Genomic DNA, 15,085 nt, shown 5'->3' on the forward strand with positions numbered 1-15,085 from the left:
ACATCTTTTCCTTCCCTTTGCCTCTCTATTAATGTGCTTGGACACAGAGTTCTGTGAACAGCCAGCCTCTTTAGCAATGACCTTTTGTGTCTTGCCCTCCTTGGGCAAGATGTCAGTGGTCGTCTTTTGGACAGCTGTCAAGTCAGCAGTCTTCCCCATGATTGTGTAGCCTACAGAACTAGACTGAGAGACCATTTAAAGACCTTTGCAGGGGTTTTGAGTTAATTAGCTGATTAGAGTGTGGCACCAGGTGTCTTCAATATTGAACCTTTTCACAATATTCAAATTTTCTGAGATACTGATTTTGGGGTTTTCATTAGTTGTTGTTATAATCATCAAAATTAAAAGGAATGAACACTTGAAATATATCAGTCTGTGTGGAATGAATGAATATAATATCCAAGTTTCACTTTTTGAATGGAATTACTGAAATAAATCAACTTTTGATGATATTCTAATTATATGACCAGCACCTGTATATATTTGTTTGACTAGTGACATGACATTTCTCCAGGGGCTTTCATGTCTTTAGAGCACGATGGCTCAAAACACATAGACGACACGAAAATTGGTTTATAAATGTGCAAGCACAAGCAAAACAGTGTGTGGACTTTTTATTTCTTTTTTTTGTTATTGTCTTTTTATAATTGTCCATTATTGACATAATTTTATTCCCATGCCTGTAAATATTTTGTAAGCATATTTTGTAGTATATGCTAACCTATATGTATGTATATACTTTCTTTAGTGCGTGAGCTGCAGCAGGATGTGCGTGAGTTGAACCAAGCGGACCTCCCTGAGGTGGATCCAGAGGAGAACAGTGCTGAGTTCATGGGCATCCTCATCAGGGTACATGCATGAACACTACTGACCACAACACACACTGTAAATTGGAAATTTTGGGAACCTCATTTATGTTACGTCCACCCTTTTGTTCTGTGCTGTTATTTCAGTGTCTCTGTGTACATGCTTCTAGCCAAGTGATTGTATTGTCCTTGTACTTCAGGCTCTGGCCAAGTTGAAGAAAATCCCTGAGACCATCAAAGCCATAATGGAGCGGCTGGAACCTGAGCTGAAACAGATAGTCAAGAGGTCCACCACTCAGATAGCAGACCACGCTTACCAGAGAGGAGAAAACCTGGCCCAGGAGAGTCAGCCAAGGTACAGTAATAAACAGGATAAGGATGGCACACTGAAAGAGGAAGGCACTATTTTGAAATATTATGGCTTTGTGAGAGTGGAGAACAATTTCCCGAAGAGCGAGGATTGCTACAGATCAGTGAAAAAAATGGACAAACTGGAGGTTAATGATAAATAGCAAATGAAGAAGGAGAGGGAGACATAGTGAGTAGATAGTCATGAAGAGGAAACTGTAATCAGTTCCGTGGAAAGATGAAAGCCATCTTTTGAAATTATAATATTTGCCTGACCGGAAATAGTAAGTAACATTAGCAATAGTTCCAAAAAAATCTTAAGTGTAAACAACAGTATGCAGCTACTGTTGTTACCACTAAAACATATCTTAATAAAGCTGTCTCTTGTAATACCCTCAGAGCTGGATCTGTGTAAGAGTTTTATTAAAGCAGCCTGCTTGCTTATTCTTCTGTAGGTATTCCCATTAGAATCAGTTCCCCAGTGTCATTAAGTAAAAGGTGGCCACTGTCTCCAGAGCTTGGTGAAGGTTAGGAATTTATCTACCCTCCATGCAGATTCTTACAAATATGGAACATCTGTTTATAAATGTTAATATGGCTTGGATTAGTCACCAGTCATTTTTGGTGTTAAAATGCTATGAGTCTTTTAGGCATATTTAGAGCTGACAGTAAAGGCTGTAGACAACATGTTTTTGAATGCAGTCCCAGGGCGTTCATAGTCAGACAGTCAACCAGGTATGAAACACAGTAAAGGCTAGGACTGGAGGCACACCTGCCTCAGACCATGAAAACAGATACACTCCTGCTTTAAACCTAGACAAGTCATGGTTAAACACACCCATACACACACACAAACAACTTCACACCTGCCGAGAGAGGACTGCTACATTTTAAAAGCGGTCACATCAGCTCCTGCAGACATAACACATAGAGGGAGCCGACTTGGGAAACACAGGTCTCAGTCCACTGATCCTGAACCATTTAAGAGGAACGTCTTGTTTTCTGTCAGGGATGTTCTCTCTGGCCTGGTCTGCCTCCCTTCTCCTGTTGCCTGCTGAATCTCATCTGACCTCAATGTAATAGACCACTGTGTAGCTCATTCCCAGCTCTGTTCCTTACAGATTGTTTAAAGTTTGCCTGCTTGGGAGCGCTTAACACTGTATTTGTGTCAGTGCATTCGCATTTGGGGAAATACTTAGAGGTGTGTGTATGTGTTTTTATTTGGATGCACACACACATAGTTCTGCCTATGTTCACTTCAATTTAAAGTGAAGGCTTGTTGCTATGGAAACTCCTACCAATGTACCACTTGTAGGGAACAATGGTCTTGCATATTGCACACAATATTTTATAGCACTGCAGACTAGCAGGCCACACTTAAGCACTTTGGAGCATATACAGCATGTGTGGCTTGCTCTTGAAGGTGTATGGTCCCGTTCACGTCCTCTGTGATCAGCCACATTGGGAGTGCATTTTCATTTCCAACTCCTTTCTCTAAATTAAAATTTTAGTACACTAGTCTTAGTACTGCTTTATAGCTTTAGTACTGCACCAAAGTTATTAGCACGCACCACTGATCTGTGAGTAGCTCAGTTTAATTTACATCAAATTAGACTTGTTGAACTCATATTCCATTTTTTTTTCATTTTGCTTTACAAAAGCAGAGCCTTATTTATCTTTTGCTTTGTTTTTTTTGGTATATAGGAGATTCTGAATCTAATCTGAATCTGTCAGAAAGAGAGCTGATTTAAAGAAGAATTGCTTGAATGCTTGAACCGAAGAACATTCAACTAAATGTTTTTTAAAGCCAATTTAAAAACAAGAAAGGCACACTGATCACAAGATTGATTGCTTGTCTCTTTTGAACTGTTTTTTCCCCTTCATGTAGAATGTAGTGAAGTGGTCATTGGAATTTTTGCGTGAATGTGTTTCTACTCTATGCCCAGTTGTATATGACAGCAGGATGACCTGCCACATTTGATATTTCAAAGGGGTGCTTTGAACACTTTTTAGTCCCTTATTTATAGTAATTTATTTATCTGTGGCTGACAACAAACCTAATGAAAATCTAACGTAGAAACTATGATTATCCTCCCAACAAAAGCAAAAAAAACCACACACCCACCCAGATGTACTGTCGGTCAGTTAGTCAGGGAGTGGATGTCTAAGTGTGTGCTCCCTGCTGTCTCCCGACTGTTCAACAGCCATGTGTGTGTCAGCTTCGATCCTGAGGGGAAATAAGAAGTGAGGCCTCAAAGAACAGACGATATGGATTAGGATGGCCTCCACTGGGAGATAATGAGGAGGACTGGGCTGTCTACACTTTTGTGTGTTCGTGTGTCTTCTGGCGTGTGTGTGTGTGTGTGTGTGTGTGTGTGTGTGTGTGTGTGTGGTTGGAGTGTGATAACAAATTGAACATAAAAAAGTGGTGACAAGGTCAGAGCCATACATTTTGTGTCTGCCTCTGCGCACGCATACATGATCATTGCATTGTTTGTCCGTTTTCTGAAAGTTGGTGTTCGCTACGTACCCTTTTTCTTGTCAGTCCTTCATGTTTATGCATGAGAGAGGGGAGGAGGAGGAGATGGAGAAAGAATGCCTTGACTCGCTGGCATTTCACAGCTCGTCCGTTCATCTCAGGAACATCTTCCATTCACTGAGTTATAGCTCATTGTGATTTGTGCCTGCTTTCCTCTCCATTAATAACATTTACTCGCTGCTACTGCCAGTGTAGTGACAGACAGCCAACCAGAATGCCCCCTAGTGAAACATACATCTTGCCTCTACATTATCGTTATACCTTTCCAGCAAACTGTGGCCACTTCCCAAAACCTTTAGCATACTTTGTTTTCTTGACGCATTTAAATCTGTGGTAATTATATTGACTTGGCATTAATGTGCTGTGGGTTTAGGTGTGTTAGAGTATTTTTCATTATAGATGGTTTGCTTTTGGTGGTCACAACTTTGCTGGTTTGGAATCTTAATTTTTGTTCTGGTTAGCTGCACAGGTCAGTACAACAAGTCTTTTTTTGCATCATGTAATTGTTACCAAATCCAACTTTGCTGATTGGTGAGGTGCAGGAAAAATTCAGTTAGATCTAAGGGTAAATGGATAGACACGGTGTCTCGGCATACATTCAACTGTTGTTTCCTGAGTTTCCTTGTAAGTTTGGGGCTAAATTTCTACAAAACGGAGTTGGGAATTTGGTCAGAATTAATGCTCTTCTCAATGCTGAGAAGGACAGACTTATTTATCATACCATACCATCAAGAAGGTATCTGATTGGCCCCAAATCTATTCTGCAGCATGACAACGACTGCAAACATACAGCGAATGTCATTAAGAACTTTCTCCACTGTAAAGTAGAACAAGGAGTCCTTGAAGGGATAGTATAGTCCCCACAGAGCCCTGATCTCAACATTATCCCTGCAGTCTGTCTGGGATTACATGAAGACTGAGGGTGCTTAAATCCACAGAAGAACTGTGGGTAGTTCTCCAAAGATGTTTGGGCCACATACCTTCAAAAGATTGTGCAAGTGTTCCTAGAAGAATTGGCGCTGTTCTGAAGGCAAAGGGTGGTCACTTTTCTGTCATTCACTTTGCATTTTGTTAATTGATAAATATAATCTATTAACATGTCTATTTTGATAGCATTCTTCCTTTTTACAGCATTTTTTCCACACCTGCATAATACTCTTACATAGAACTGTATATAATATAAATGGTTAAACAGGGACTTAAAATTGCCAAAGCAGAAAGTCACACTTTCTACTAATTAAATTAAATCCAATATAAATACCAGGAGAGTAACAAAAGACCAGTGTTAAACAAACATTAACTGTAAAATCTCAACTAAAATAAAGTGGGCACTCACTAGCATCGGTGCCCTGGGTACTCAGTCAAACTCAACTAATGTAACCTGTGTTCCCTCTTTACTTTTAAAGCTTTGTCCTTGTGCAGGAAGCTGGTATAGCAAAGTCTGTATGAAAGCATTAGGTTAGATGAGGCAACTGTGAGCTTCCAATCCAAAGCGTAGCACTCTGATCAAGTGGAAGGTCTGTTTGGTTCTGGTGGCGCTCTCCTCTTCAGCCAGAGCCATTTAGAACTAATGAGAGTAGCTGCTCATTTGAGTCCAGGTTGGGCAGCTCTGCAACTTTTTCAGTAGCCAGCCCAGGTGCTGTGTTATTACTGTTGGTCAAATAGCTGTGAGGATCTGTTGAATATGAAATGTGAATGAAAACGGGGAACTGCAATACCTAATTGGGATTGTGAAATGCACTCAGTAATGATTTTTGGCTGAATGTTGCTATCTGTTATTTCCCTCATTTTCTTCAGGGCAGCTACAGTTTTGCTGTTATTTTTACTAATTTTAAGTGATAAATTGGATTTGTGCATAGCAGTTTTAATAAATTACAAGTTGTTTACAATTAGTATAATGCATCTGTGCACATATACATCCTTCTGGTGGCAGTGGAGAGGTAAAACTACATTTAAGGCATGGCAGATGCTGGGGATGCACAATAATCTCATCTCATTAGTGTACTGCAAGGACTGTTTTGTTTAAAAATCATGTTAGAAAAAGATGGTGCTTGGAAACATTGGAATATCAAAGGCATTAGTATTTCTTAGCTGTTTTGTCTGAGGTGTGTAGATCTTTTATAGTTGTTGCCAGGCATTGTTTTTTAGGGGAAAAAAAGCCTGGCAACTGGTGTGTCGGCTGACACCAGCAGTCACACCACACCCTAGGTCTAATTTTCCTGTCTTTCTAATATTAAAACAGAAGCTTCCTTGGTCTCTCTCTGCTTTTTTTGTGTAGAAACCCATGGCCAAGTGATTTACTTATGGGATAATGTATTTAAACTAACCAATAAACTGTTGAGTGAATGTTATATTGGCTGTGCTTTTTAGCTCCACTATTAGATTGTGTTAGTGGAAAAAAATGCTTAGCAAAGAAATTTTCAGTTATAGTTTTGTTATTCTAAAAAAAAATGTATCACATCTGTTTTGTTTTAAAAGTGTGACTTCTCATAAGTTCTCTTGATCTCCTCCCCTTTTCCCTCTTCTCTTCTTGTATTTACTCCCCACTCTCCTGCTCTCCATCCCACTTGTTTCTCATATTCTCCCTGCCTTTCCGCACTCTCTGGCTCCCTCTACAGGCTGCTGCTGGAGCTGCTGGAGCTTCTGTTTGACAAGTTCAAGGCAGTGGCACAGGCTCACAGTGTCGTGTTGGCCCACCTGCAGCGGATCGTGGTGCAGTGCCCAGGCAAGGCTCACGAAGAAGGCATCAAGCTCTACGAGCAGGCTGACGTCTCTGCCAAGATCCAGACAGTGCTGCAGGTCAGATATGAGCAATAGTGATAGAAGAAATATAACCAGACCTCTGACATATGTGACTAGTATAGTTAAAAGTTGTGAGAACTTTGTGGCAAATGTTTGTCTGACTTGTCCCCTATACACACACGACAAAAAGGGCACTATAAAGAAGTATTAACCTAGAGGTCAATTAAAATGAAGCTTTAAACAGCAACAGCTTTTAGTGTCCAGTACATTTAACATTGCTACTTCAAGTAAAAGGCCATACTGTAGCACTCCACCATATCACAAGATGCTTTCATGGTGAACTCTGTGTTTGTTTTGTCTCTCCTTGCTGGCATATCCCCAGGCTTTTATTTTTCACCCACTGCCATGAAGTTTTGTTCATCCTTGATTTATTTTCCACCCAGCACTTTTCTTACAAGACTGATTTAATTCACCTTCTCTTACAGTAAATTAATCAGTAGAGAAACTGGCAGTGATGTGATGAGTGGCGTTCAATCTGTCAGCAAGAAGCAGTAGCAAGAAAAAAAAGACAGGGGAAGCTTGATTGCTTGGATTAATTTAGGTTCTTTAATTGGCGTGTAGTTATGCTGGGTTCTTGCTCCCTGCTCCTGTTTCATTGGCTGACAGGATGAGCAGCTGTTAAGCTGACCTATGGTGAATCTCAGAGGAAAATCTATGGCAGTTGTTGCTCTCAAAGCGATTGGGGGTGTTTTGTATCTCCCTGTGTGTGCTAATACCCAATGAAACCACATTTTTCTTGATGCTCCTTCACTGGGAGAGTCATTTTCATTAAGACGTCTTTCTGAATCCTTTCCCGTTTCTGTTACCACATTTTAACCAGCCTGAACTTGTTAAAGAGGACGCAGTGCTTCTTCCTCCATTTTAACATGATTTTCTCACCAATCCATTCTTTAGATGTGCTTTATCTGATATATATATATATATATATATATATATATATATATATATATATATATATACACAAGAGAGATAAGAACTTGTTTCTTTTTGGGCAGAAAAGTACAGCTAATTTTCTCAGATTTGGTGGATTTGATTAAAATTGAAAGCCTGTTTATTTCTAACTTGGCTCGTCTGTTTCCAGTAACTTTTTTTTTCAGCTGTCATGCACGTATGCATTAATACAGGAGTCTTTAGGTGGTTGTGTGTGTGTGTGTGTGTGTGTGTGTGTGTGTGTGTGTTTCCAGGGTGTGATTGTGCATAGGCATGTACTGTAATAGCTCTGCTGTACCAGCGCAGTTATAGAAGGCATTAAGCCATTCCCCAGCATGCGATCACTGCCAACACCCAGTTGCCAGGGGCTCCACTCTCCCCTGTCTCTGCGATGTGAGATAATGTAATCTCTTGATTAGAATACTCATTAAGTGAAATGAGGTTTTCTTATTCACTCACTCGTGTTATTATTTCCTGACCGATTGTATCAATATGAAGGCCCCTCGTCCATCACACCCTCCCTCTTGCCATTTCTCTCATCTCTTGCTTATGTGTTCGTCTTTCTCTCCCACTCTCCATTTCCATTTCCCTTGCTCTTTCCTTCTTCAGCACCGTTCCTGCTTTGTATTGCAGTCTCTCAGTTTCCCAATACCTTGTGCATACCCCTCTTGCTCCTTGTAATTTCCTTCTTAATCTCATTATCTTGCTTTCTTTTTCTCTCACTACTCCCACACTCCCTTTCACCCCCTTCGTTTAGCCCACTCTGTCCTAGAGAGTCGCATATCAGCAATGAGAGAAATTAAATCCCTACCACTCCACAGTGGCTCTGTTAAATTTTAATGGGTACTGAGTCTGTTCTTATCTCACGTCTTAAGACCCTCAAAGGGGCAGGAACCTACACAACATCGGTCAAAATTTGCTTACGATCTTTGTTAATCCCTTATCATGTGTGTCTTTTGGTTATGTTTTCTTCAGTTCTACAATACCTACTGTAACTTCATTTTTATTTCTAAGAAGATCACTATTGCCTGCAGAATATACAATTTAAAAGTTATACTTCTATAACTGGTATGAAAGGCTTGAACAGAAGTAGACTGCATTTTAACATGTACATGTACATGTGCAGAAACCTCTTGGTAGGTGTGTCCCCCCCCGCCCCCCACTTTTGAGAGGTAGGGGGAAATCAGGTTGACCTTTCCACATGACATACCAGCCGACAGATGCAAGAGCCGACAGAAACACAGGGTGCGCCCAGTTACAAGGCCTCGGCAGAGAAACTGTTCATCATTGTGTGACTGAGGCCCCGGCAGGCTTAGAATGGGGAGTAGGTAAACAAGCTTTTGTAAGTCAAGATTCATGTAATGGTCCTAATCCATGTTCAGAAATGCTGGAGACGCTTCTACTGGCTGTTTATTTCAGCATGGAAGTATTGATTCAATGCATAAAAGACTAGATGGTAATCAGTGGTATTGATGCTGGAAGGAGTGTTTTAATGCCACTGAACAATCTTTTAAGTTTCTGTAGAATGTGTGTGAGTATATCTATTGATTATTCACGCCATTACTGAATTTACATTTATAAATGTATACCACTGCATGCTTTTACTACTGTCTGTCTCTATCTATGACTGCCATGTTTTCATTTTCCGTCAGGAACTATACTGTTCTTCAAAGCAGCCTGTTTTATCAAAGAAATCACAGTGACTGGAACATAAATTTATCTATAAATGTTTAATATGCTTCTCTTTCCTCTTCAAAAAAATGTAGTATAGTAGCGTCACACAAGCCTGGCAAGTTTAATGTTATGTTCTTGGAGTTAAAATGTTAGTCAGAACAACATTAGGTGCCAAGTGAGAAGCAACAAATTCAATTCAAAGTTTTCCTTTGAATCATTAATGAGATGGAAGTCACAATACTTAACAGGTAATTGGGTAATATAGTTCATAAAAGGTCACAGTTCATAAACCTCACCATGCATTCTTCATTAAGACTGCCCAGCAGGAGTGTTATTTAATGTATTTGGCACATTGTCTCTAGCTACTGACGTCCATCACCCTTTGACCTTGTTGGCTGTTTGGTTTGAGGCGTGCGAGTTTGTTAATTAGCTCGCCTTTTGCGTATTCTGCAAGGATTTGTGGCTGGGTGACTGCTCGCCATGTCCGTTGTCTGCTGCGAGTGTGTGACCAGAGTGCAAATGACACTTTTAATGAGTGGCTTCCTCTCTGCAGACAAGGAACTTTGAGCCTGTATTCAAAAATATGGATAGATGCTATGTGTCTTCTGACAGCGCTGATTCCTAGATCATAGGAACTTCACCGGAGAACTCGAATTTGTTCACATCGGCTGTCCTTTTTTTGATGTGGCCTATATAGCAACATATAAAAACAAACTACGATAAAATTGAAGTTTAGGTACCTGTCCCTGCTTTGTGGCACTAAACACTGAAGTCCTCTCTCTCTTTGGTACTTGATTTTCCTGGATTTTGGGGATAACGTTTAACACACTGTTTCCATCCATTTCTTACATAAACTTCTAGTATTCTTTCCTGTTTTTATATATTCCTTATCACATTCTTGCTCCCCTCTCTCCTTTTGATTCAGAAGAGAGCCCATAGCTTAGCCTAAACTGGCTTCATAAATGAATCATTTCGTTGCTCTAGATTAACCAAGACAAGGTAGGTGTGTTATGTTTTTGCCTCAAATATATAAATATACAAGTGGCTTAAATATTCACTGCCTTTTCTCGGCTCATCGACGGAGAGAAAATGAGCCGAATTGAACTGCCAGCCAGCCAGAAGACAATGATCTCTTTTAATTAGATATGAAGCGCAGACATCGCTACGTTGTTCTTGCCCAACATTTTAATCAATGTGTCACATTTATTCTGCCCTCCAAAGCACTGTCATATTTACATATCGCTGGAGCGCAGTGAAGTCTACCATCTCCATGGTGTCACAAAATCTCTTCTTTCTCAGCTGCGCACACCCCCCCTGCCCCTCACCCCACCCATATCTACTACATGAAAATCACTGGAGCCTTAATCAACTGGTGATTTACTGAATGCTTTTGCAGTAATTTCCTTGACTTGTTGCTACATTTTATGACTCCTCATGTACAGTAAACACTGTCATGGCTTCAACTTTATATCTCAGATGAGGTTAGTGCAGTCATCCAACTCTTTGAAGATCGACATGTATTAACTTTATTTACTGTATAGTTACGAGACTATTCACTGCAGTGAGCAACAATATAGAGATACTTGATATTGAACTAATTTAAACCTATTATGGTGAAAAGTAATATTTTCAATGGTCTATGTTTAATCTGCTTCGTCTTCTCTTTTGCTATTCTGTTAAATCCTTGCCTTTTCAACATATTCACTGATATGTTGACTATCTCATAGAAATGCAAATTAAAAGCATGCGTTTTCTTAAAGGATACTATCCATACAAAAACACAATTTCATCTTTGTATAAAACAATAAATACACCAATAACAACAAATTAAAATGTCACATCCAAAAAATATGCGTGGGATGTAGCAAGGATACAGGGAGAAATAAAATGGGTTTCATTGAACACACAGGCACATCTTCCTTTCCCCCATCAACAAGATATCCTTCAAAAGCCTGACGAGATGTGGTACGCTCCAGGTGGGAACCCCCACTGGCTAGCGGTAGTTCAGTGCTGCGGGAGTAGTTGTGGCTGAAGCTCTGTCAGAACTTGTGAAGGTTATTGAAGTTTCTGGAACACAGTCAATATAGGGTGCACACAGAACAACCACTTTGATGGCCAAGGACACTTTGGATTTTAACTTCAAGCGAGCAGCAAGGGATATGAGTCAATATGTTTTGTGACAAGACACCGGCCAAGGGATTTAGTGGGAAAACAGCCGATTTCAATAAAGCCTTGAGAAAGGAACAATTTGTTGAGATTGTTCTCTCAGCTGCTTAAGATGACTTAATAAGAAGGGGAGCGGATGGAAACAAGGGAAGACAAAATGAAGTGATATTTATTTCTTTAATTTTAGCCAATTGACTGCCGAGTTAATCCAGCGACAAGTGCTCACCTGCAGAGCTTTGAGTGATGCTCTCTTAATTGCACTGATTTGTTGGTGTTAGGGCCCTAATGGACAGAATGGAGGATGAGTATGCGCCTTCTCTAAGTACAAAGGGTGACATCGGAACATTTGCTTTGGAAGAAATAAATGGGAGTGCTAGTAATGAATTGCAAAGGCAGACCTCGATGAAGCTTTTCTCCTTTTTTAATAGAACTTAGCTCTCAGCCCAGTGGACTGATTTAAGTTTGGGACGAGACCCAAGCCACTCAAGTGCAGAAGGAGATTGGCTGATTGATAGAATTACATTGAATAGTTGTGGTGGAAATGATTGCCTTTGTCAGGGCGGCCCTTGAGAGACATGTGGGCTTTACATGTGCACTCAAACTCACACACATGCGCACCCAAACACGCACACACTTGGGTTTAATCCTAGTATCTGGTGTGAAGAGCCATTTGTCTCACATCTTTACATACCACCCCTTCTTTTATCCACTGCTTCACAGATTCACCCATGACTATTGATTTTTAGTGTATTCAGGCAGTTCATTTCCTCTTCTCTTGTTTCGCCATCAACTCTCTTAACCTTTTAGTGAAGTTACAATGGAAATTCACTGAACTCATTTAGCGTGGACAGACATTTTGGCTAAGTTTTCAAGATCAGTTGCTAAGAGAATGCTCTCATGTTTAAGTGTCATTTTTGACAAGATCTGTTCATACAAAGAAGGAAATGTGGAAAGAGACATGAGTATGTTTCCATCTGGTACTACCTGTTGCCAAAATTAAAGATGCTGTGAGGGGGGAGAAAGTTTGTTGACATTATATTTGTTTGTATTGAGACCGTTGCGTCAGATGTTTCAATGCTTCAGGTTTTTACTAAATTAGAACTGGCTCCCATTTGGAACTGGGCTCCCAGGTCCATCCCTAATTAATATTGCAGTCCAATGAATTTATTAATTTTCGTCTCTTGTGGATAGCTACTGTTTTGCACTGATGTGACGCTCCCGGTCAGAGGCAGTTCTTTCTTTTGGTAGCTGTGACGATGCTGCTGTTCATCATTTCTAAGCTGGCTGTGACAGAGGGACCTCTTCATCTCTGTATCACTTACTTTTTCTTTTACTTTTCCTTTTGTGTACTTCTCCTTCACTCTGTCTAATTTAATTGTTTAGTCACTACTATTTGCAACACAGTTCTTTCTGTCCTATTGCCTTGTTTGTAATCCAATTCCTTTGACTAATTCCTGATTCATTCTGATCCTTCTTTTTCACTTTGCAAGTGTGATATGCTGTCCGGTCACACACAGGTGACAGTGAATAACTTTTGTATCAAACAAAACATCTATCTTCCATTATTTTAAATTCATGTGACGTGTTCATTTTGGGACAAGAGGAAAGGCTATGGTACAAAGTTGTGCCCATAAAAATGCAGTTATTACACATTATTGAACATTACATACATTGAACATTACTGTTGGGAGACAGACTATTGCTACTAAAACTATCACCACCTGTAACCTTTTTTTATGATGTAAACAGTTAGTAGATTAGCTACCTGAGATTTAGGCATCTGATAAATAAGGATTATAACTTTGCATGCACGATTCCCTACTATATTTGAAATATTTGATGCTGGGCAACTAGCTGGGGAGGGCAGTGTGGGTGATTGTAATTGACTTGTAACGTGAAGATTAACACTAAAAGTAAAGTGACTTAAATTAAACAAGATGTTGCTCTTATGTAATTGTAATACATTGGTGGCATAAAAATAAAATAAACTAAGAAAAAAGTCTTTTGAAAATGAAGTCTTTCTCAAATTGTGTTAATCTTGATAATTAGTGTATACACTGCACAGTGAGACTGAGATATATTTAGCCAGTGTCATTCTATCCACTTATAACAAGAAAAAAAACACAAATTTGCAGTAGTTTGCATCAAAGTAACTTTGTTAGGATCAATGTAGCACTTGTTATCGAGGTAGATTTATAATTTTGAGGTGAAAAAGTTTTGTGAGTTGTTAGCTGTGACATGGCTTGCTTCTGATTGGAGGTAGATTGGCTGAGACTGTCTACTAAAGGCTCATGTAAAGGTGGGGAAACCAGCCCTCTTTTTTTTTTTATCTTCACTTAAAGCTGTTAAATTAGCAACAACCGTTTATTTAAATTGTGTTCTTTTTCTTCCTCACTTTTCTCTTTTCTTCCGTTCCCATTTCCTCTTTTATTCTGTTCAGTGTTCATTCTCCACCTATAATCCTTTTCCTTTTTCTATTCTCCCCAACTCTTTTCCAGCTTTATCTCGCCCTCCTCCTTTCTCTCAGTCTGTTACTTTCTGCCTCCCATTCCTCTCTTCCTCTATCTGTCTCTCTGTCCTAGCAGTCCAATTAATTGCCTCCAAAGTTCACTCTGTCTCTGGGCTAATGCAATTTAAGTAGGGTCGGAGCCCCTTCATCAGCCCAGTGCTGGCATTTCATTAAGTCTACTTGGGCGTTAGCTTGCAAGCAAGTGGGGGTTTCGCTCCATCAGCTCATCATTAGTAATTAATACTGTGATAGGATTAGCTTCAGCATGAGGATAGTGGCAAGTGGAGGCCCTGGTGTTGCCAGTTGCCAGGGCATGTGTGATATGGACTTCAGTTCTGTGTGTGATGTGGGGAAGTGTGTTAGAGAGTTATTGAATGTGTGTTGAAAGATTGTGTGCTCATGTTTAACTTACATATTAACTTGAACATTTGTGACCAAGTGCTATGACACCAGACTCTTTAACTTTACATCAAAACCATTTTAAGTTACAAAGATGAATGTTTTCAAATATTTTTTACCTGTTTTTTTTTGTAATAATTCATAAAAAACTTGATTCTGTTCTTAAAACAAATATCCACAGCATACATGCATTGTTTCTTTTGCACGCGTGCTCGTGTGTGGGCTCTTTAATGAACAATCAATGCAAAATGCGAAGGCTTTCCCATGCATGACGGTGGGGGTGCTCTCCGCAGTGTTAATTACATCATTATGGTCGGGATGGATCTCCATCTGCTTGGCCATTACTCCTGTCCCATTCTGGGCTGACCCACACTGTGCCGCAGAATTAGACACACACAGGCTAAATGGCCCTGCTAAATTATGAAGCTATTGGATATGGGAGGCTATTTTAGAACATATGTATTCACACAGAGAGAGGAATGAAGAAGGGCACAAGAGAGAGGGGACGATGAACTGAGGTAGACAGAACAGAGAGAAAATAGAAATGTGAGAAATGAGAGATGAAGCACTAAGAGATTTTGAAAAATGAGAGCCAGTGAAAGCAACAGAGGGAATGTGCAGATAGAATGATAGAGTAGAGGAAGTTAACTTTCTCTGTCTGGCCAGAGTTTCAATGTGATTGTCCTCAGCTATTGTTAGAAGTTGATAAGATTTTTATGAAGCATGATAAGACGTTGATGGATTTCACCATGGATCATGCAGACAGATGAGGGAAATGGAGGACAAGATTTTTTTTTTTTACAGCAGCAATGAAAAGCACCCATCCATGTCAGTGTACCTTTTCTGTCTCAAAGTTTGGATTTTCATTCGTTTTTCAGGATTGGCTTTGTGATGCCATAAATTGCAATATAA

At 39.8% G+C, this 15,085-nt stretch overlaps 1 protein-coding gene across 1 annotated transcript in view; it reads left to right on the top strand.

Annotated features, from left to right (window-relative positions):
* Window positions 1-15,085, top strand: part of exoc4 (exocyst complex component 4) — a 114,297-nt gene that overhangs the window by 11,567 nt on the left and 87,645 nt on the right. Inside the window, exons 6-8 of the mRNA XM_038738614.1 lie at window positions 749-849; window positions 1,007-1,161; window positions 6,312-6,492. Coding sequence (XP_038594542.1) covers window positions 749-849; window positions 1,007-1,161; window positions 6,312-6,492 — 437 coding nt within the window. The remainder of the gene's footprint in view (window positions 1-748; window positions 850-1,006; window positions 1,162-6,311; window positions 6,493-15,085) is intronic.

Source organism: Micropterus salmoides, unplaced genomic scaffold (assembly GCF_014851395.1).
Source record: "Micropterus salmoides isolate LMB-PRFRI ecotype aquatic unplaced genomic scaffold, ASM1485139v1 Ms_hic_scaffold_23, whole genome shotgun sequence".
NCBI lineage: Eukaryota > Metazoa > Chordata > Actinopteri > Centrarchiformes > Centrarchidae > Micropterus > Micropterus salmoides.